The sequence below is a fragment of the Bos indicus x Bos taurus genome, chromosome 3, assembly GCF_003369695.1.
Source record: "Bos indicus x Bos taurus breed Angus x Brahman F1 hybrid chromosome 3, Bos_hybrid_MaternalHap_v2.0, whole genome shotgun sequence".
In the NCBI taxonomy this organism is placed as follows: Eukaryota; Metazoa; Chordata; class Mammalia; order Artiodactyla; family Bovidae; genus Bos; species Bos indicus x Bos taurus.
In genome coordinates this window covers 105,867,543-105,888,144 of record NC_040078.1, presented here as the reverse complement: position 1 = coordinate 105,888,144, position 20,602 = coordinate 105,867,543, and the positions used below count along the sequence as shown (strand labels likewise).

Below are 20,602 nucleotides of genomic sequence, written 5' to 3'. Positions count from 1 at the left end.
TGTCACCCCCTTCTCCTCCTGCCCTCAATCTTACTTAGCATCAGGATCTTTTCCAATAAGTCGGATCTTCGCATCACGTGACCGAAGTATTGGAGCTTCAGCTTCAACATCAGTCCTTCCAGTGAATACTCAGGGTTGATTTCCTTTAGGTTGATTTCCTTGCTGTCCAAGGGACACTTAAGAGTCTTATCCAGCACCACAGTTGGAAAGCATCAATTCTTCGGCTTTCAGCCTTTTTTTATGGTCCAACTCTCATATCCATAATGACTACTGGAAAACCATAGCTTTGGCTATATGGACCTCTGTTAAGAGGTTTAGAAGGTAGGACCCTTCTATTTGGCTGTTGAAGGAAAGAATAAGCTTTGGAGCATTCACAACCCAAAGGTTACATAAGGATGGTAAAATTTTAACTCATAGAGAGGTTTGGGGGATTATGTTGGGATCATTCATAGAAAGCGCTCAGCACAGTGCCTGGCACGTGTAAGAGCTCAGTTATTTGTTGTTTCCCTTCACTTTCCTCCACTCCCTCCACCCGCTCTCCGCCTGCTCCATTCATTCTTTTCCAAGGACATGCAGGGGGCGTGCCCAATCCTTCCTCCGCCCCATCCAAGCCCCACCCCTTACTTCTGCCCGGATTGGTTCTTGAGAAGCGGAGCGGAGGGAAGAGCCCAGTCAGGAGCGGTGGGGGCGGGGCGCATGCGCGGGCTGGGCTGGGTGGAGGAGGAGAGGAAGAGCTGCCGGAAGTAGGCGGCCGAGGTGGTGGCAGAGCAGGCGGCAGCTGCCAGGGAAACCGAGGCGCGGGAGCCGTAGCCCGCTGACAGGCAGGCCCGGGGGTCGTCTCTGCGCCCGGCAAAAGCAGGAGGCCCGAGCGTCCCTGTTGCCTGGGCCGAGGGTCCTGCCTGGTCCGGCAGCCTCGTTGGGACCTGGGCCTTTCCCTAAGCCCGCCAGGGGGCGCCGCCCTGAGGGGGGCTGCAGAGTTGGGGGGCAGGCGCGGCTGACTGGAGAAGGGGCGCTGGACTGCGCAAGGGGAGAGGGCTCCCTCGTTCTCAGGAGGTGCCCTGGGCCGGGGACCGGGAGTCCTCACCTCCGGACTGAGGCAGGGGTTTCTGGGGGCTAGGAGGGCGCGTCGCCCTCTGCCCCCACCGGCACCCTGGCCATGACGGGCAAATCGGTGAAGGACGTGGATCGGTACCAGGCAGTCCTGGCCAACCTGCTGCTGGAGGAGGATAACAAGTTTTGTGCGGACTGCCAGTCTAAAGGTAGTGCATCCTTCCTTGCGGGCGAGGGGTCCAGTCTCCGGGCGACACGGGGAAGGCGACCTGTGTGGGGAGGGGGGAGGTCTCTGGAGCTTAGGGGGCCCCTACCGTCTAAATGGTAACGCGCGCTACCCTCTTTGAGGAAGCTGCTAGGTGTTCTGGGGCGCCGGGATTGGTGTGGGGAGAGGTTGCGAGGGCGAGTTGTATGGTTGAGACTAGGGTGGGGGGCGGGGGCGGTGATGGTCGGGGTTGGGGGAAGTGGCATGATGTGTGCAGGTGAGAATGTCTGTATTTCAGGGCTCTGAATGAGTTCTGCGCCCACTGTCAGTGCGGCTCGCAGCCTTCCACTTGCAACGCTGGGGGTGAACTGCAGCGGGGTGGGGAGGGGGTGGGGAGGAGAGGGAAGTGAGATGACGGGGAGGAAAACTGCTTAAATGGTTTTTAAAGGTGGTGAGCGTGGCTGCCTGCTATTTGGTTAGCAGTTCCTTCTGTCATTTTACAGCCTTGCTGAGATCTGACAGAGTGCTTAGGTGGCTTTCCTCTTCCAGGATGTGTGGAGGGGGGAACTGGCTTATGCAGTGACACAGTGCGGATTTCTAGGCAGCCTAGCCCTGGCTTGTGGAGAGTGTTGGAGGCCTGATGTGTGTGTGGTGGCAGGAACTGGCAGATTGTGGCTGTAGTGCAGGATCGGTTTAATCAGTGCAGAGAAGGAAACAAGGGCTCATCGAATTTGTTGCTTCCATGGCTATCATCCTTCTAAAGATGAAATATGATCATGGCAGTGTCTTTGTTTTCTGTGCCCTTAAAGATTCATGATTTGGTACAGTTACAAATTAGCATGCAACCAAAGCTTGCTTATTAGTGAAATATTTGCGCTCGAAATTGATAGGTTACAAATATTTTGTTTCCTTATTTTCTTTCTGAATTCTTTGGAATATAAATTGGAGTTGGGAAAATTCCTTTTTTGGTTTGGGAGCTATTGCGAATTTACTTTTGTTCATAACACAGTGAATTCACCTGGATTGTTTGCCATATAGCATGTTGGGCATATAGTACACAGCAAAGATCCAAATGTATTTGTCTTTATCAGTATTGAGAAAGGAATTACATGCTTAATTGATACTTTCACTTAATTACCTTTTATTTTGGAGAAGTAAGGTTATATAAGGAGATGGGAGAGAGACATTGATTTGGACCCCTGGTAGTATATTTTAGTGCCCTTTACCAATGGGTAAATGGCATGTGCCATTAGGAAAGTAGATCCCCCGACTTCTTTCCTGAATTTTTGCATTGGCAAAAATTCATTTTAAAAAGTATTGTAGAATAAGGTTATGTTGAGTAGGTTAATTTCTTATAGTTGACTTTCATGAGATCTTCTGCTAGCTCTATGGGAAGATTTGGCTTAAAATTTGGGAGTATATCTCTTTGGCTTGACTCAAATTCCCTTGTGTCCTCAGTTGACAGATCTTGAGTCGCAGTGGAACAACCCACTGAGTGAGCACTGCTCCGTTTGGGGAGTCAGATACCATTTTGATAATCGGTACCACCCCACCCCCCATTTCCCATACCACTCTTGTACTTACTCATATTCCAACAAAACATAGCACATGGAAGAGAGGTTGATTCATCACCTCCAAATTTTCTGTTGCTCTTTATTGACAGAATTACTGGGGATCAGGTAATAAAACATTAGTTAGTTCATTCTTAATGAGAGATGGTAACTGCTGGCCTGTAAACTTTATTAACTAATTTTGATAGTAGAATCCTGGGTCCTGAAATGACTTCTTTTCATGAATTAGCTTTACATTTTGGCCTGATGGCTTCAGTGACTTGGCCATTCTATTAAAAATGAGATGACAATGTGTCAGTCAGTCATCGTTCGGTTCAAGTCAGTAAGATATTTGTGGCCTCAGTTTTTGCAGTTTATGTGTTAGCTAGCCCTTGTACTCTTTGAACTCCTCCCATTCATTTTCCCGCTCCTTTTTCCTGACTGTGGTTGTCGTAATGGTCATGTGGACAAATGTCAGATCGTGGAAGGAAGAGACACTTGAATCCGTAGATTAAGTTATCTCTTAGCTCTGGTAAAAAACACTTTTAGTGGGAGGAGGAATTTTAAAGCTGCAGGCTAAAATGAGGTTTGTACTTGGGTATTTATCTGTAGGTCTCATGTCCTTTCTTACTTAGAAAATTGAGAGCTTAATTGTGTAGGACCTGGTGAGTGATTGCTTACTAATCCATTAACATAAAATCAGATGATGTAACCCTGAACTGCAGACCTATGAACAGGTATTTTTGTAATGTTTCAAAATACCTCTGGCAGTAATTCTTTAAAAAAAATTGTATACTGATTTAAGAATGATGTTATAAGATATGTAATTTGAGTGTCAGAATAGAGAATAAATGTGTTCTCTTTGTGTAGTATAAGTTTTGTTGGTTCTGGGTTTTTTTTGTTTTTGTTTTTAACTCTCTTGAGCATAAGACTCACAAGTTTCCTGTACCTCCAAGGCATTGAAATAATTTAAGTGGGAATGGAGGCCACTTTGGTACTGCCTTTAAAGCAAATGCTTCAACTTGCTTTAAGCTGAAAGATATGGTTTCATCACCCAAAGCCTTTAACTTACTGTGACCTTTAGGGTAAAATTTTGGGCTGACTTGAAGTTGTGGTAGAAGAGAGGACAAACATACTGAAAACTTCAGATATGTTGATGGTTAACTCCACCTTGCTGAGGCCAGGCCGCGTGTTTGGAGGTTTAGTCTGTAGCTCTGCAGTTCCATGTTTTGTCTGTATGCCTGGAATAACTCCTAATCAGCCTCTTCAGAGAGTGGTTTAAACTGGACACTATCCTATTTAGCATGAAAGGATCTACCTTTCTGATGACCTGAATACTTATGTCCAATGTTGGGATGTTCCTTTCTCAGTATCAAGGTTCGTGAAAAAAATAGAGCTGTTTAATGAGCAAAGAATTAGAATGGAAGAAATTTGATGGTCTTGAGGAATATTTGCTTTCAACTGTGAAATACCACATAGAATTCTGGAGTCTGACAAGAAGTCTGTCATACCTTTTTACTGCTCTGTTCTTCTGCACTCCATCTCGGAAATGTTTCACTTCAAATCACCTGGCCACTGCCTTTGTTCCAATGCCTAGTACGTGTTCTTAAATTCAGATTTCCTTTTTGAAAAACCACTTTTATGTGGTTCAAAATTCAAAAAGTTCAAAAGGGAATGTATTCAGTGAAAAATTGTTTTCCTGTCCCTGATCCCTTAACCAGCTTTTCCCAGTGCTTCTGGAGGTAACCACTGTTGGTAATTTATTACATGACTTTTAAGAGATGATACATACATAGACAACTTCATTTAAATGTATTCCTTTTCAGTGCTTTTATGCAAATAATAGCATGTTACCCAAAGTCCATGGCACCCTGCATTCTTTTTCTTCTTCTTTAATATTTACGTATTTATTTTTTTTTGGCCACGTCGGGTCTTAGTTGAAGCCCGCGGGATCTTTCATTGTGGTGCTTAGGCTGAGTAGTTGCAGCACGTCCAGTAGTTGGAGCACACAGGTTTAGTTGCCCTGCAGCATACGGGATCTTTGTTCCCTGACCAGAGATTGAACCTGCATCCCTGCATTAGCAGGCAGATTTTTAATCACTGGACCATCAGGGAAGTCCCAACCTTTCACTTTTTCAATCAAGTGTATAACATGAAGGGCATGGAGAGTCCCTCTCCATGCACAGTAAGGAGTGTCCCCAGGGTTTAAAGTTGAAAGATATGCTTGATTTGGAAACATCTGCTCTCGCTGAAGTCATCTTAGGCAGTGTCCTAGCCCCCGTCCATAGCACCTGTAAGCTCACCTTTCAGGTGCAAAGAATCAGAGCTGTAGACTTTTAAAAATATGTATTTATTTATTTATTTTTGACCTCTTCAGATCTTAGTTGCCCCAAGGCATGTGGGATCTTAGTTCCCCAACCAGGGATCAAACCCACATCCCCTGCATTGGAAGACAGATTCTTCCAATGGAAGGACTTCCAATGGAAGTCACTGGACCACCAACGAAGTCCCAGAGCTGTAGACTTTTGTTGGAAAGTGAAAGTCACGTCTGACTCTTTGTGACCCCATAGACTACACAGTCCATGGAATTCTCCAGGCCAGAATACTGGAGTGGGTAGCCTTTCCCTTCTCCAGGGGAATCTTCCCAACCCAGGGATTGAACCTAGGTCTCCCGCATTGCGTGTGGATTCTTGACCAGCTGAGCCACAAGGGAAACCCAAGAATACTGGAGTGGGTAGCCTATCCTTTCTCCAGGAGATCTTCCTGACCCAGGAATCGAACTGGGGTCTCCTGCATTGCAGGCAGATTCTTTATCAACTGAGCTATCAGGGAAGCCCTTTGATGTTGGAACATCCAGTTAAACTCTATCATTCTCTTTATTTTAGCTTTGGGACCTTCAGCACACCACCTAAGTTTCTCAGTTTAATTTTCCTCATTTGAAAAATAAAAATGCCTTGTAAACTAAAGTGTTACACACATGTAAGCACTATTTATCATTACTATTGCTGAACTCATTTATTTCATCTTAATTTTATTCATTCATTCCACTTTCAGACTTTATTCCCTTAAATACCCTAGTTACTGGAAGCCACAGTTAGAATGACTCACTGAATAACTCACTGAATAGAAAACTCATCTAGTTTTTAAGCCAAAACCATTTCCTATATTTGATTCTAACTCTGGTAAATTCATCTCTAGTTTTGCTTTACTTTTGTTTTCTGTCAATAGCTAAATCATTGCTTGTTGAATATCATTCCCTAGAACATGAACATTGCTATCAGTTTTTAATTATTTTAGCTGTATCTGTGGCACCTTTTAAGAGATTTTTATCTTAATTGCCACAAACCTGGACAGTAGAAGGTATTTTCCTTCCATCTCTAGTTAGACACCCTTCTCCAGCCAAAATCAAATAACTCTCAGTCCTTTTACAGCTCATGCACCTTAACTCTGACCATTGTAGTTAGGCTGACAGAGTTTTACTGAAAGTAATTAAAGTCCCTGTTAGGTTGTCATTTATTTTATTTTATTTATTTATTTGATTGCGTAGGGTCTTGGTTGAGGCACACCAGATCTTGGCTGTAGCTCACAGGCTTAGGTGCCATGCGGCATGTGGGATCTTAGTTCCCTGACAAGGGATTGAACCCACATGCCCTGCACTGCAAGGCAGATTCTTTTTTCTTTTTTTAAATGATTTATTTGTCTGTGCTGGGTCTTAGTTGAGACACTCGGGATCTTTAGCTGTGGTATGTGGAATCCAGTTCCCTGACCAGGGATCGAACCCAGGCCCCCTGCATTGGGAGTGCAGAATCTTAGCCACTGGACCGCTAGGGAAGTCCTGCAAGGCAGATTCTTAACCACTGGACCACCAGGGAAGTCCCTAGGTTGTCCTTTAATATCCACTTATTCAAACTGTTCCCTGGGAGACATTTTCCTATTAGTTCTCTCTGTCCTTTAAATATCATCTGGTAGCAGTGGGATAGAAAGTACAAAATGCCTTGTCTTCTGAGAGTGCAGTCCCACACTGTATGTATTCATTCAGAAAATGCTCTTAAGCACCTGCTTTGTGTCAGACACTACCAAGACATGTAGATTAAAAGATAGGGCCTTTGGTCTCAGGGATTTTATAGTCTAATGAGCAAGCAGATGTGTAAACAGATAAATGATGCAATGTAGTAATTATCATTGTAGCATTGTGTACAGGGAGAAATGAAAGCGCTGAAGAAAGCAAGCAAGTCTGCTTAGGAAGTCATGGCTCAGAGAGACAAGTAGGCTATGTCTTGAATGATAAGCATGATTTTGTCAGGTGAATTTAGGGGACTTGCATTCCAAGCCGAGGAAGAAGAATGTGCAAAGCCTCCAAGACGTGCTGTAATGTGTGTGTGAGATTCTTTGGTATAGTCTCACTACATGTTGGGGATTGACAAGGGCTAAGGTAGGCAGAGACACGTCAGACTAGCTCTGTAGTTGACTTGCTGTGTGGCATTGAAATTATGAATATGCATTAGACTCTCTGTTATGTAAGAAACCCACAGTATTGGAAGTCCACCTGCTACTCAGATGGAGTTGTAAATATAGCAAACATGAAATGTTTCTAACTGCTGAGTGGTAAGGAAGGTCAGAGTATCGTGCCCACTCGATCTCCCTTCATGAGTACCTTCATTTATCTTGTGAAGTCTAGTGAAATGCCAGCCGTCGATGTCAAGCTGTTTCTGGAGCTGGTGACGTTGGATTTTTGAAGCTGAGCATGCTCTCACACTCAAGCAGTCTAAGAATATTTCACGCAAGCCCTTGGCTGTTCAGTGCTTGTGTGTGTGTTCAGTCGTGTCTGACTCTTTGCGACCCCATGGACTGTAGCCCTCCAGGCTTCTCTGCCCATGGAATTTTCCAGGCAAGAATACTGGAGTGGGTTACCTTTTGCTTCTCCAGGGAATCTTCGCAACCCAGGGATTGAACCTTTATCTCTTGTGTCTCCTGTATTTGGCAGGCGGATTCTTTACCCTGAGTGCCACTTGGGAAGCCGGATGTGTAAACAACAGGCAGCTGCAGCCACATCTCAGTATACCTTTCAGCAAATCTATTGCTTTTAAATAAATCAGAAAACTACCTTCTTTCTGCATGTTTCCTCTGAGATCGTGGTATGTAGGTGGCAGCTTTCTTGGGCAGAGTCGTCTGTGTAACTGTTCACCACATGAGTCATTGTTTCTGTTCAGCCTAAAAATTCCATCTTGGAAATAATGTCATGCAGTTGGAGACCACAACACTTGACTCGTTATGTGCATTGTGGCTGGCTTTGTATGTGATACTGGAAGCTACCTGCGCCATAGGGAGGAGATAAAGTGACATTAAATGGACTCAAACTCAATTCCTCCAAGTAATAGCTCCTCTGAAAAAGATACCCAGCAAGACTCTGCATCAAACACTCATGTGTTTTTCATTTAAGCATACAGTGCTTAACTTTTATTATTGTGTCTGCCTAAATCCTTATCACAGTTATATTTTTGTTTGAGCAAGTTGCCAGTTTAAGTAGATACTAACTTTGAAGAAGTTCTATACTGGCCCCTGGAATGTGACAGTTCAGCATACCACACTGAAAAGGTAGGAACCAAGTCTCTGTAGAGTAGAACCCCTTAAAGTTAATTCACTTTTACCAAATTCCTCTATTTTTAAAGAAATATTCCTCTGCTAGTTAACTTCTTAAAATTGTAATTTGCCACAGTTCACTAGAAAGTAAGCCGCATGAGGGCAGGAGTTTTGTGCCTGTTTTGTTCAATATAGTATTCCCAGGACCTAGTGTGGTCAGTTCAGTTCAGTTGCTCAGTCGTGTCCGACTCTTTGCAACCCCATGAATCGCAGCACGCCAGGCGGTCAGGCTGTCAGTAAATATTTGCTTGAATGATACAAATCCTTTGTTTCTTATTAAAAGAAATCCTTTATAACTTATCTGAATATTTGTGTAATTCTTAGGAAATCTAAGTTTTTAAAATATATTTAAAAGTCATGGACCCTTCAGAGAAACAGAAAACACTATAGGAGATACAAGCTGAGGGACTTTAATATCGAATAGGTTCCATAGGTGATAAAAGGGCCAAGAAGGTCAGTGGGCTGGTGAGACAACGCAGAGATTGGCAACACCTGGGACCTCCTATGCCCTAAGGAAATTAGAAGGTGCTGAAGTCAGCAAAGGCCAGAAGCCTGAGCCATCTGCTGGGACCAAGAAGAGTGGAAAGAAAAGCTGTCTGGTGGTAGCTGGCACTCGGACCAAGTAAGATAGAGAGTGTTACCCTGGCTTCCCCCCTTCTCCTGCCTCTTATCCTTATCAGTGCCTCCCATTGATGGAACTTACCAAGAAATTAGTTGGCAGGGGAGCCTGGGAGATGTAGTTCCCCGTGATAGTGTGGAGGAAGGGGAGGATCCAAGTTGAGACAGGCAAAGGCACTTAAATCTCCAAGATGCAGTTCTTTCTGCTTGTAAGAAAACAGTTGAGTTATTTTGGACAAAGGATAAGAAGGGTGTTCAGGCCAGTGCTTCTAAAGGAGCTTAACTGTTGCCAAAACAATAATTAGTCCTGGGAAGTAATGTAACAACTCAGTCATTGCCTGTTTAATTAGGATGCATGACTTCTGTGGAATCTGTATTTGACTTTCTGTTTCTACCAGGAGCAGTTTATCGTTTGGTTACTTGGAAAATAAGTTCCCACCCTGCTAATTCTGGGAAGACTTAGGCATGATGTGTATACACTGAGTTTGTCCCATCCACAACTAAAAACTCGAGTCGGTATCACTTAAGATATGCAAAGAGTTTTGAGGATTGCAGCCTTAAAACGTGGTACGGATTAGACTTTTCTGATTGTTAAGCTGGAGCCAATTTTCCTTGTGTTGGGTATCTCTTTAAATAGTTTTGATTGGTTTGTCTGTTCCCCTCCCTCAGCAAGCTCAGATCAGTTAGCACTGGGTGAGAGAGGAGATCACCGGACACACAGTCTTCTCTGTTGTTGTTGTTGCCCAGTCCCCTCGTCGCGTCCGTCTCTGCAACCCCATGGACTGAAGTCTGCCAGGCCTCTCTGTTCCTCACCGTCTCCCGAAGTTTGCCGAAGTTCGCTGTCTTCTATACTAGACCTGAAAAATATTTTGTCTTATTCAGAAGGTTGCTGCTGTTCCTTGTAAAGACAAGGCTTCTCAGGTTATTGCTGCCAGTTTTCTTGATGATGAGCTGTTTAATGAGTTCTGTGATACGAGTTGAGCGCTTTGTAGAAGAGCTTTTTTTGTCAATCGGGTCACCTGCCTTTGGGCGCCTGCCACATTATTGGAATTGGTGGAACCAGGCCAGCAAGGGTTTTTCAGTGGAGTGTGAGTATGTTTGCTTTTAGGTGGTTCTTTTCCTGCAGAAGCTATGGATAAGGACCTCTCGTTGAGTAAAGTTACCAGTGGTAAAAATTGCATAGGTTTCATTGTTTTTCTCTTCTTTTCCAAAAATTAGTTTCCTCATAGCAGGTACTACTATAATTCACGCATGTGATTGAAGTGTAATTTGGTAGTGTAAAAAGCATATCTCTTCCCAGAGTACCAGTTCTTCCCAGCCAGCCCCTTTCACCTTAAGAGGTACACTTATGTGGTTTTGAAGCCTCGTGTTTAATAATTGCAATATTTCACTACTGTATTTGACTCTTCCATTTTCCAAACTTTCTCCTTTCCTACCCCACTCTTCTGGATCCTGTATTTCCCCCACAGGCTGTGTGGATGCTGGTCCATTGATGGCTGAACTGCAGGTTTCTTCCCAGTGGAAAACCCCAGAGATGAGCCAAATCTGCCTTCAGCTGTGGCCACCCATCAGCGTAAGGTCACCCTGGTGGTCGTCTTCAGTTTGTGCATCACGCCCCTGAAACCCCCATGCTCTCTCTTGTGTGGCTGGAACTTGTCCCGGGTTCCCACCTCTGCAGCCTGTTGCTGGGATTTTGTTGTTGCTGCTCGTTTTCAAACAATGTTAAGTAGCTTTTTAACCATTTTTGTTGACCATAGCCCTCTTTTCCCCATTTGTATATTTCCTATGGGTATTCTGGTTTGCTTTTTAAATAGCTGTTGGATATGGTTTATTTAGAAAGTACTGGATTTCATAAGTCCACTTGGAAAATGCTTTGTTTATCCTTACTTAATTTCAAGTCAAAACTTACAAAAAGAACTGTCTTAATCAGAAACAAAGAGAACCAGATCCCTCAGGCTTCATGTCCTTTCTCCTCACCCAAGGAACAAACGTGTAACCTTTTCCATTTTATGATGTAGTGAAAATAATAGAGCAAATACAGGAGGAGGAGAGACCTAGTCTCAGCTGCAGCTGATAAGCCTGTCCCCGCATAGAGATGTGCGGAAATAGAGCACCTTTTCTTTCCCTTTATTGCAAACAGCCACCCTGTCTTTCATGGCGGTTGCTGGTGGTGGGAAGTCCGTAAATATCCCCGCGCCTCTGTCACAGAGCTTACATCTTGAGATGTGGGTTTACATGTTAATCCTACAGTGTTATTTCCTGAATGCACACACAGTGAATTTTAACTTCTTCCTCTTTTCTTATCTTAATGGAAGTCCCCTCTGTGTGTGTGTGTGTGTTTGTGTGTGTAAATTTAGAAATGAGTTCTCTAGTGTTTCAAGTCTTGAGTTAAAAATTGTCCTAATATTATTTAGATGGTTTTTGTTCTAGGGCCTTAAAAAATAATCACCTACAGAATTTTCCATCCTGTGCTGTTGATGGAGGGGACATTGGTGTCTTTTCATGTTGACACTTTACCACTTGGGTTATAACTGACCCAAGGCCTCTGATGAGAAAGAGGAAGGAAACTCCCTATTCTTATCATGATGCTTGTGTTCAAAATAGCTGGAAACAATGGACTTAATGGAGACCATTTGAAGTGTGACAGCCGATTTGAAAAAGAAAGAATGAAAAGACTCAGCCTCTTCTGCTGTATCGAAAGCGTTTTTATTGTGAGAATAGCTGTAAGGGACTGGGAACTTGGTCTCTCCCAAGGTAGATGTCAGGAGATGAGTTAGAGGAACTGTTTCAGACTGAGGGGAATTTTGAGGTCTTTCTGGTAGTGTGAGTGTTGTGTGAACATTCCTAGCTCTCCTGTGAGAGAAAGGAAGCATCATTAAATACAGCATTGGAATCAGGAAGATTCCAGCTCAGCTCCCTTGAGCCTTCTGACTTGGTTTTGAGCCTTGTCTGTGAATAGGCATCTGACACAAGTGACTCAAATTAAGGATCGATAGGAACAGATTCCCAGGACAGTTGTGCTTATTAGCTAAACATCATTAAATGCTATTTCTCTAAAAAAGAAAAACTATCTTTTTCTCATTATGAAAGTTATTCATATTTGTGATGGAAATCATTGGAAAGTATGAAAAAGTATAGTAATGTAGAAGATATTTCATATAATCGTTATCACCCATTTTTACTTAAGCTTATACTACTGTAATATAGTTTTATATCATTGTTGTTTTGCTTAATATTTATCATAAGCATTTTTCCTGACATTAAAAATGTTTAAATGCCTTTATTGTACTCCATTGTTTGAATATATCATTACTCAATTCTTGCCCAGTTGTTGGGCATTTGGGTCTTAAATTTTCAGGGTTATAAAATTTTTTATAACGAGACAATGTGAATTTTGGTGTTGCTGTTAGACTGATGGGTTATTTATGCGTTCAGAGTTGAGTAGTGATGTGTGCCTTCTAATTTTAAGGAGTGGTCAGGGGGTTCTCCGGTTGAGCCCCTGTAGAGACGGCCTTGCTGTGGGGGCTGTCGCTTTGAACTGTCTTATTGTAGTGGACATTTGAGACGGGAGCAGAGAGCTGGGGAGAATCCAGGCTTAACCATAAGGAACAGATTTACAGGATATGATCATAGCAAGATGGGCCAAGATATATTTTTATATCTGACGTGCACGTTGCACATTATGTACTTGATATGTGGAACTGTTCTGTCAGGCCACTGATCAGCATCTTATGCTGTTCATACAGGCCTCCTTCACTTAAACTCAGTCCCCTGGGAAGAAGGATTAGAAGCCCTACTATGGTGGAAAGGGGATAACAGCCACTGGTTTTTGCTTTTGTTTTACAAGGCTTTCTTTAGACTGTGGGTTCCATAAGGACAGGCACCTTGTTCCATGTTTCCCTGATACCTGATGCTCAGCATCTGCTGCATAGCGTCTGTGCTTCTGTAACCATTTTTTTTGGAGTATAATCTGCAACATTGTGTTAGTTTCACATCTACCGCAAAACCATTGAGGACACTCACACACACGTGTGTGTGTATACACATTCTTTTTCATTCTTTTCCATTATAGGTTATTAAAAGATATTAAATATAGTTCCCTGTGCTATACAGCAGGTCCTTGTTTACTATCTTATCTATAGTAGTGTGTATATCTTAATTCCAGACTCCTAATTTATCTTCCTACCCACAAAAATTTTGGTTTTAGGTTGAATTACTTTACATTTGTCCCCAGTATCATCTTTTTCTCCTCTTTCCAGTCCGCACTCTCGACTGGGTTGGGTGCAGAATGATGTTTGCTGAATGGGGTAGAGTGTGTTCTGTGGGCATCGTGAACACTCTCCTAGTCATGCATGTTCAGGTCATACTCTTTCTCCTGTTTTATTTTTTGAAAGTCACCTTTATCCTCTCAACTCAGATATTTGAAGCTCTGTGACATTGCAGGAAGCCCAGCAGGTGAATTTCCTGGTGGCTTTGTGACCATTGCTTTTGTGTGCCGTTTCTTCTGTGTGCTCCTGGCATCTGTGCCACGTTGAAAGCTGGAGCCAGTCACAAAGCTAGTACCCTGTCCTTCGCATAGGAGGTTTTAGTGTGACACATCACTGGGTGGGGGGATGTAGCCACGGGTGTGAAACAGAAGGCTGAAACAGTAGCCCTTTAGCCTTTTTTGTGGGATGGGAGTAAATATTTAGACACTGTTCTCAGGTGCTGTAGAAATTAATCAGAACCTTGCAGCGCTTTTAGAAGCTCTCTTTGTCCCGCTGGAACAGGTTTGTCTAATTCCAAGAACCTGTGCTTTTCCTTGAGACCTGCCCTGGGTTCCCCTGCATAAAGTTCCCTTTGCAGGAGCTTTCTATCCACACAGCTGGCATCTTGCCCCACCCCCTTCTGACCTGTACCTCATTATACCCAATTCTGAAACACCTGGCTTGTGAAAGCTTGTAGTGAATGTCTTCCTCTGGAAGGGCAGATCTCCACCTTTGCTCCGCTCCCTTAAGCCAGGGCTGTTTCAATGACTAACATTCTGTGCGTCACTGAACTAACTGGCTGTACTTTGATATTGGATTCATTTCTGTTCTGCTGTTTGTTTAGGAATGGAAGTTCTCTAGCTTTTGCATGCGGTTGTGATGCGATTAAACTGGCACTGGTTTTCCATCTGCTGGGAAAGCTGCACACCGGTGTGGAAGGGAGAAGTTCACATGTCTGTGGTCTCGTGTACGAGCTCATCTGCTGACTCGGAAGGTTTTGTGTAAAGCCTCTCTCTGCCTGTGTGAAAAGCATGAGCTTCCCTTCAAACAACTGAAAAATGAGTTCTGCCTGGCCGCTTGTTCTTCACTGTCCTCCACCTCTGGGCTTCCTCTGAGGAGGAGGACTGTGAGTGAGAAGGGGTGGGAGATGAACCTTCACACACAAGCTCAGGCATTGGGCTTTCCAGGAGCAGAGAGTAAAAAGTATGTGGTAAGAGAAAAGAGCACTTGAAGATCAGGACATCGATACAGAGACTGTTATTGAGCGTCTTCTGTGTATAACACATTTCAGGTGGAGAAAGATGATTCTAATTCCAGTCCAGCTGGTGATTTCTTCCATGAACTTGGGTAAATGACTTGACCTCTCTGGGTCTTAGATTCTCCAGCTGTGCTTGGACTAGATAATCCTTAAAGTTCTTTCCAGCTTTGGAATTCTGTATCTCAGTGTTTATCTCCTTGTTATGGAACAAGAGAGGCAGCTTTTCCACAGGATTGGTATATTCTTATATCTCACATGCTCCAAACTAAATGGCTTAAAATAAAGATGGCTTCTCTCGGGCAGGACTTCCTAACCGGAGCACTATTCGTGTTTGGATACGTTGTTGAGAGGTTGTCCTGTGTAGGAGCTTAGGCAGAACCCCTGGCCTCACCTGTTAGATTCCAGTCCCACTTCCTGCCAGTTGTGACAACTAAAAATGTCTCCAGACACTGACATTGCCACTTGGGGGGAAGTTACTTCATTTGAGAAGTACTGCTGTAGAGGAAGAAGAGTGGGAATGGAGGATTAAGAGCTGTCTCATTGGTCAAGAGCTCTATCGCCCCTCTTTGGTAGCTTATTCTAAAGGTATGCCTCCCCCAAATGGGCAGGCTCACTTTGCATCTTCAGTATTTTTTTCAGGATATGAATAGATACTGGTTGTTGCAAAGAGGAAGTTAAAGCTTTAGCCGGAAGTAACCTAAAGAACTAAATGTCCCCAGAGGGTGAAGACAATAACTTCTGGTGAATCAAGTTAACGTCCGTTTCCTGAAGTGAGGTCATGAGCGATAGGAAATTAGTTTAATTATAATGTCAAGTTTTGAAATATCAGGTCCACCTGGCCTTGAAATAATTGCCCAGCTGTCAGCTCAGTGATCCATCTCTATATGCCTCCTCCCCCCAGCCTGATGAAAGCCATTGAGCTACTGACTGAAATGTCCTAGCTTTCTTACAAGATCTGGGCTTTATCCTTATTACTTTTGCTACAAAATGTTGGTTTTATTTTATCCTTTTAAAATATTTTAAATTTTTTAACCATTTTTTTGAGGTATAGTTTACAACATTGTGTAGTTTTTAGATCTACAGCAAAGTGATTCAGTTATACTTGTGTATATATATGTGTGTGTGTGTGTGTGTGTGTGTGATTCTTTTCCATTATAGATCATTAAAGATACTGAATAGGTTCCTTGTGCTATACAGTAGGTTCTTGTTGTTTATCTTACGTATAGTAGTGTGTATTTGTTAATCCTGGGGCTTTCCAGGTGGCTCAGTGATAAAGAATTTGCCTGTTAAGCAGGAGATGCAGGTTCAATCCTTGTGTCACGAAGATCCCCTGGAGAAGGAAATGGCAACCCACTACAGTGTTCTTGCCTAGGAAATCCCCTGGACAGAGGAGCCTGGCGGGCTACTGTCCGTGGGGTCACGGAAGAGTCAGACACAACTGAGCGGCTGAGCATGCACTTTATCTTTGTCCCCAGTGTCATCTTTTTCTCATCTCTTTTCAGTCCACATTCTTGACTAGGTTGGGTGCAGAATGATGCTGTTTGCTGGTTGGGGTAGAGTGTGCTCTGTGAGCATCCTTGCTGGGATGTTCTGGGATCCCAGATCCATGACACTTGAGCCTGTGTCAGTCTCCGTCCCTCAGTCCTGGCAGGCTGTCTGTTCCATTCCAGCTGAGCCTCTGTGGGAGTAATTGGCCACACGGAGCCTTCAAGCCAAACAATTGTTTGTACTCAGATAGTCTCACTGTTTAGCTCCTAATGAAATAATCTCCTTCCTGCCCCCAATGAAAGCAGCTCTTTTTTATCTCCTCCCTCCCCTTTTCAGAGAAGCCTCGCCTCAGCTACCACTCTTCTAGCTTATTCATAAATGCTTTAAGCAGGGTCTTTGTGTAGAGGAAATTAGCTAGAGCCAAAATATCCCGGCTAACCGGGATACAAGGAACATTAAGGACACCCTTCTTCCTAATTTTCTGTGTAGGATATTTAAATCACCTTTGTGTGGTTCAATAATAAGGAATTCAAACCTCAGGTCCACATAGGAGAAATACTCATACTAGGTTTTTAAAAAGTATGCCGACTTAGGCAGTTGTTACCTAAAGGAGATGACAAAATAAAAACATATAAAACCCAGCAACAGAAAAACTGTAGATGAGTGCCATAGGAGTACTGAGAGAGTCAGAATAGGAAGGAAAAAAGACTTGCTGGAGAAAGTGGATGGAGCAAGGTTTTCACAAAATGATGTTTTGCAAGTAACAGCTCACGTAGAGTTGTTTGTGAGCTATAGTAAGTTCATCTAGAAAGTGTAAGTAATCCAGTTTTCCTTACTTGTCAAAACTGAGAACCTCCAAAACGTAAATCCAGGAAAGAGAATCCACAGGTAGAGATGGAAAGGTGTCCAGGTGACCCCAGCGTGTCCTGCTTCTCTTTCTGTTGTCGTATACTTCTCCTGGATTATTAATGCTCTCAGCACACTGCTGCCTCTGCTCTAAAGCTCTGGTTCGTACACAGACACAGATCATTTCCTTTGATTCTTTGCTCTTAGCCCTGTTAGCACCATTCAGAACTCTGAGTACAAAGAGGGAGCGAAAAGAGAACTTACCACAAAATATATGAAACTGAAAAGCAGTCACTGTTTGAAAGTTTAATTGCTGATCCTGCCTCAACTTGTTCCCAGTCCATGTTCAGCTTCATAATCCTTAAGTTGCTTGCCTTAGTTTATAAACCAGTGTAGATTCTTAATTACCTTGCTTGATTTTTTCCCCTCAACATCAGGCCCACCTCCATGGGAAAGGTGCTATTTAAGGACCTACCACCAGGAAGTTTCTCTCTGGAGAGCTTGACCCAGAGGATAAAGCCAAACTAGCCTTCTTGTGATGCTGCTGCTCACTTAAGGCTCTTTTACTCATTTCTTAGCGGATAGAGAAATCCAGGCCTCTTCCTAAGGCATAGTCAGAGACCTGATCCTCCAGGCGGATCTCAAGATTCTCCCAGAAAGAGAGGGTCTTCCCACTTGGAGGCCCAGCACTGTGTACCCACAACTTTCCTACTGGCTTCTCGTGGGAGCATTTATTTAAAATGAACTATGAACATACTGTTTTTGTTTTTTTAAGAAAGTAAAACTTTTATTGTTGGCATAAAATTTTAAAACATTTAAACAGCAAAACATATGCTAAACAAAATAACAGAGGTTAAAGAGAAATTTAAAAATCAAGAAACAAAAGTTGCATAATGAGTTCTCCTAATCTATGCATTTATGGCTAAACCAATAAAAATAGTATTGTTTTTAGCTGGGGATGTTGTTTTGTTTTTACATTCTTTTAAAAACCAGTCAATTTTTGGGGATAAATATTGTCACTTTTATAGGTCTTTAATAACAGCTTATTGCACTTCTTGTATTGTTTCAAATGCCTCCACCCTGTCATATCAAGCTTCAATTAATGAATTAAGTGATAGAGGGTCTTTTATTGTAGCCAAAGTACAACAGTTATACTATCTAATTCTAGAGAGTCTAATAAAGTAGGACTACTATGTTCTTAAGCATTATATTGGGCTTTCCAAGTGGCTTAGTCGTTAAGAATCTGCTTGCCAGTGCAGGGGACGCTGATTTGATCCCTGGGTGGAGATGATCCTTTGGAGAAGGAAATAGCAACCCATTCCAGTATTCTTGCCTGGGAAATCCTGTGGACAGAGGAGCCTGGCAGAGTATAGTCCATAGGGTCACAAAGAGCCACACACGACTCAGCAGCTAACAACAGGCATTATATTAAATCCTATCTTAGAAATTATAATAAGGGCAAATGTAGCATCAATTGAATAACAGCCATTAAGTAAAAAGAGAGAAAACAAGGTGATTTTTGAAGAGAGGAAGCGTAGACAGATGTCCTGCTGTGGTTTTGAGTATTGAGGACGTGGCTGCTGTGGGATTAAAGCCAGACGTGACCCTGGGTCCCTCAGCCCTGGGCTTTAACTCCTCCTTCCCTGGGAACCTGATGAAAGAGAGGGCTGCCCTGACCTCTCTGGCCTCTGCTTGCTGATTAGCAAGGCAGAGGAGTCCTGGATCGGGGTTGGGGGTGGGGGTTGGGGGGAAGCTAGGGTTTAAATTCTGCTTTGGCCAATTTGTGTCTCCACTTCTTTTCTAGCTCATTGAGCTTTCTCTCAGTCAATGGAGATGCCAGCCAACTTTGTTGAGGATTTTTTCTCATGGGACATGATCCATCTTTGATAGAAGGAAGTGTTTCTTTCCAATTCTCTCTCGAGGTCTTTGGCCGGCTTTCTGTAGGAGTTGCACTTCTGGTGTACACTGCTGATGTTTTTGTACACTTTAGGAAGTTTCTTCTTTTTAAGTTTTTGTGGTTTTTAAAAAATTTTTTTGAAAATTTGTTTGTTTATTTTTGGCTGTGCTGGGTCTTCGTTGCTGCGTGTGGGCTAGCTGCAGCAAGCAGGGGCTACTCTTTAGTTGTGGTGCATGGGCTTCTCACTGCGGTGGCTTCTCTTATTTCGGCTCTAGAGTACTGGCCTCAGAAGTTGTGGTACACAGGGTTAGTTGGCTCCCTGGCATGTGGGATCTTCACAGACCAGGGATCAAACCCGTGTCCCCGGCTGGCATTGGCAGGCTGATTCTTAACCGCTGGACCACCAGGGAAGTCCAGTTTCTTCTTTATTTCTAAGCAGTAAATTCCCTGCTTGATTACCTTTGAGCAAAGTTTCATTATATATTCTTGATGTGGTTCAGTCAGTATTTCAAGTTTCAGCAGAAGCTTTTGAATTTCACTTTCAAGTTATGAATATTCAAATTGCAGAGAGGCTTGTTCAGTTTGGAAATTTCTTCATTTGACTTGTAAGCTCTTTTTCATTTGATTGTCTTCACACAATTTCAAAAATGTTCCTTGCTTTTCTCCTTCAAACCTTTTTAAGGAAATATTTAATTAACAGCATAATGAGTTTCTTTGAATTGACTTCTGACTCATAGTCTAGGTGGTCTCCATTTTCTGATCCATTTCTTTTCTTTTTTTTTTAAACTTTTTATTTTATCCTGGGGTATAGCCAATTAACAATGTTGGGATAGTTTCAGGTGAACAGTGAAGGGACTCAGTCATTCATATATGTGAATCCATTCTCTCCCAAACTTCCCTCCCTTTCAGGCTGCCACATGACACTGAGCAGAGTTCCATGTGCTGTAAGTAGGTCCTTATTGGTTATCCATTTTAAATAGAGGATCCATTCTTTTTATGTAATTCCAAATTACTGTCATCCATAAAATCTCTAAAGAGAGCAGGGAAGTTTGTCCTATTTGTCACAGATTTTTAGCTGGCTCTTTTTTATCATTTACAATCTACTTCATCCATGTATTTGAGTTCTCAAGCATTTTTTCCCTTCTGTTCCCACACTCTTTGCCTCCATCATGCAGTTTGTTGGGAAAGCAATCCTAGGTTTTTCTAGAATGAGTATATTCAACCATACCATCCATTCTTTCCCTCTGAAGTTATGCATTCTTCTGAGATGCTTTTAGGGTGTTTTGGCACCAGTCACTAGGGTTTGGAGAGATTTTGATGTATCTTTGAGTGGCCATGTATGTCCTTGAAAGCAAGCCACCATTACTCCGTGTAATGAAAGTTTAGGGGGCTCACGTTTAGTTCTTTTTAGAGAAAATCTCCTGTGTCCTCAAGTAAAGAGGTGGACCTGTTTAGATTTTTATTACGTTTTGCCATACTCTATTTGTAATAGCAGAGGACTGGGCTCCAGTGGAGGGAAGCATCAGCTTGTGTGAGAGTCTTCATCCCGGCAGAAGATGTTTTGGCCAGCTCTTTCCCTCTCCTTAGAATGTTTCAGCTCTCTCCTATGAAAACAACCATAGCATCACATACCATAAGCTCCCAGGGAAAGCCCAGGAGACTTGGGCTTTGTCTCAAACTTTCAGAGAGCACCACTAGCAGTACTGCACAGCTGCTGCTCCAGGACTGGCTGGAAAGAGACCTCTGTGGCGGTGCAAGACCTTCTGGGCAGAATCAGGGACTTACCTTGTCCAGGAAGGAGTC

At 43.1% G+C, this 20,602-nt stretch overlaps 1 protein-coding gene across 1 annotated transcript in view; it reads left to right on the top strand.

Moving 5' to 3' along the window:
* Positions 1-717: 717 nt before the first annotated feature.
* Positions 718-20,602, top strand: part of SMAP2 (small ArfGAP2) — a 47,371-nt gene continuing 27,486 nt past the window's right edge. The window contains exon 1 of the mRNA XM_027537682.1: positions 718-1,259. Within this exon, the coding sequence (XP_027393483.1) occupies positions 1,157-1,259 (103 nt within the window). The 5' untranslated portion in view covers positions 718-1,156. The remainder of the gene's footprint in view (positions 1,260-20,602) is intronic.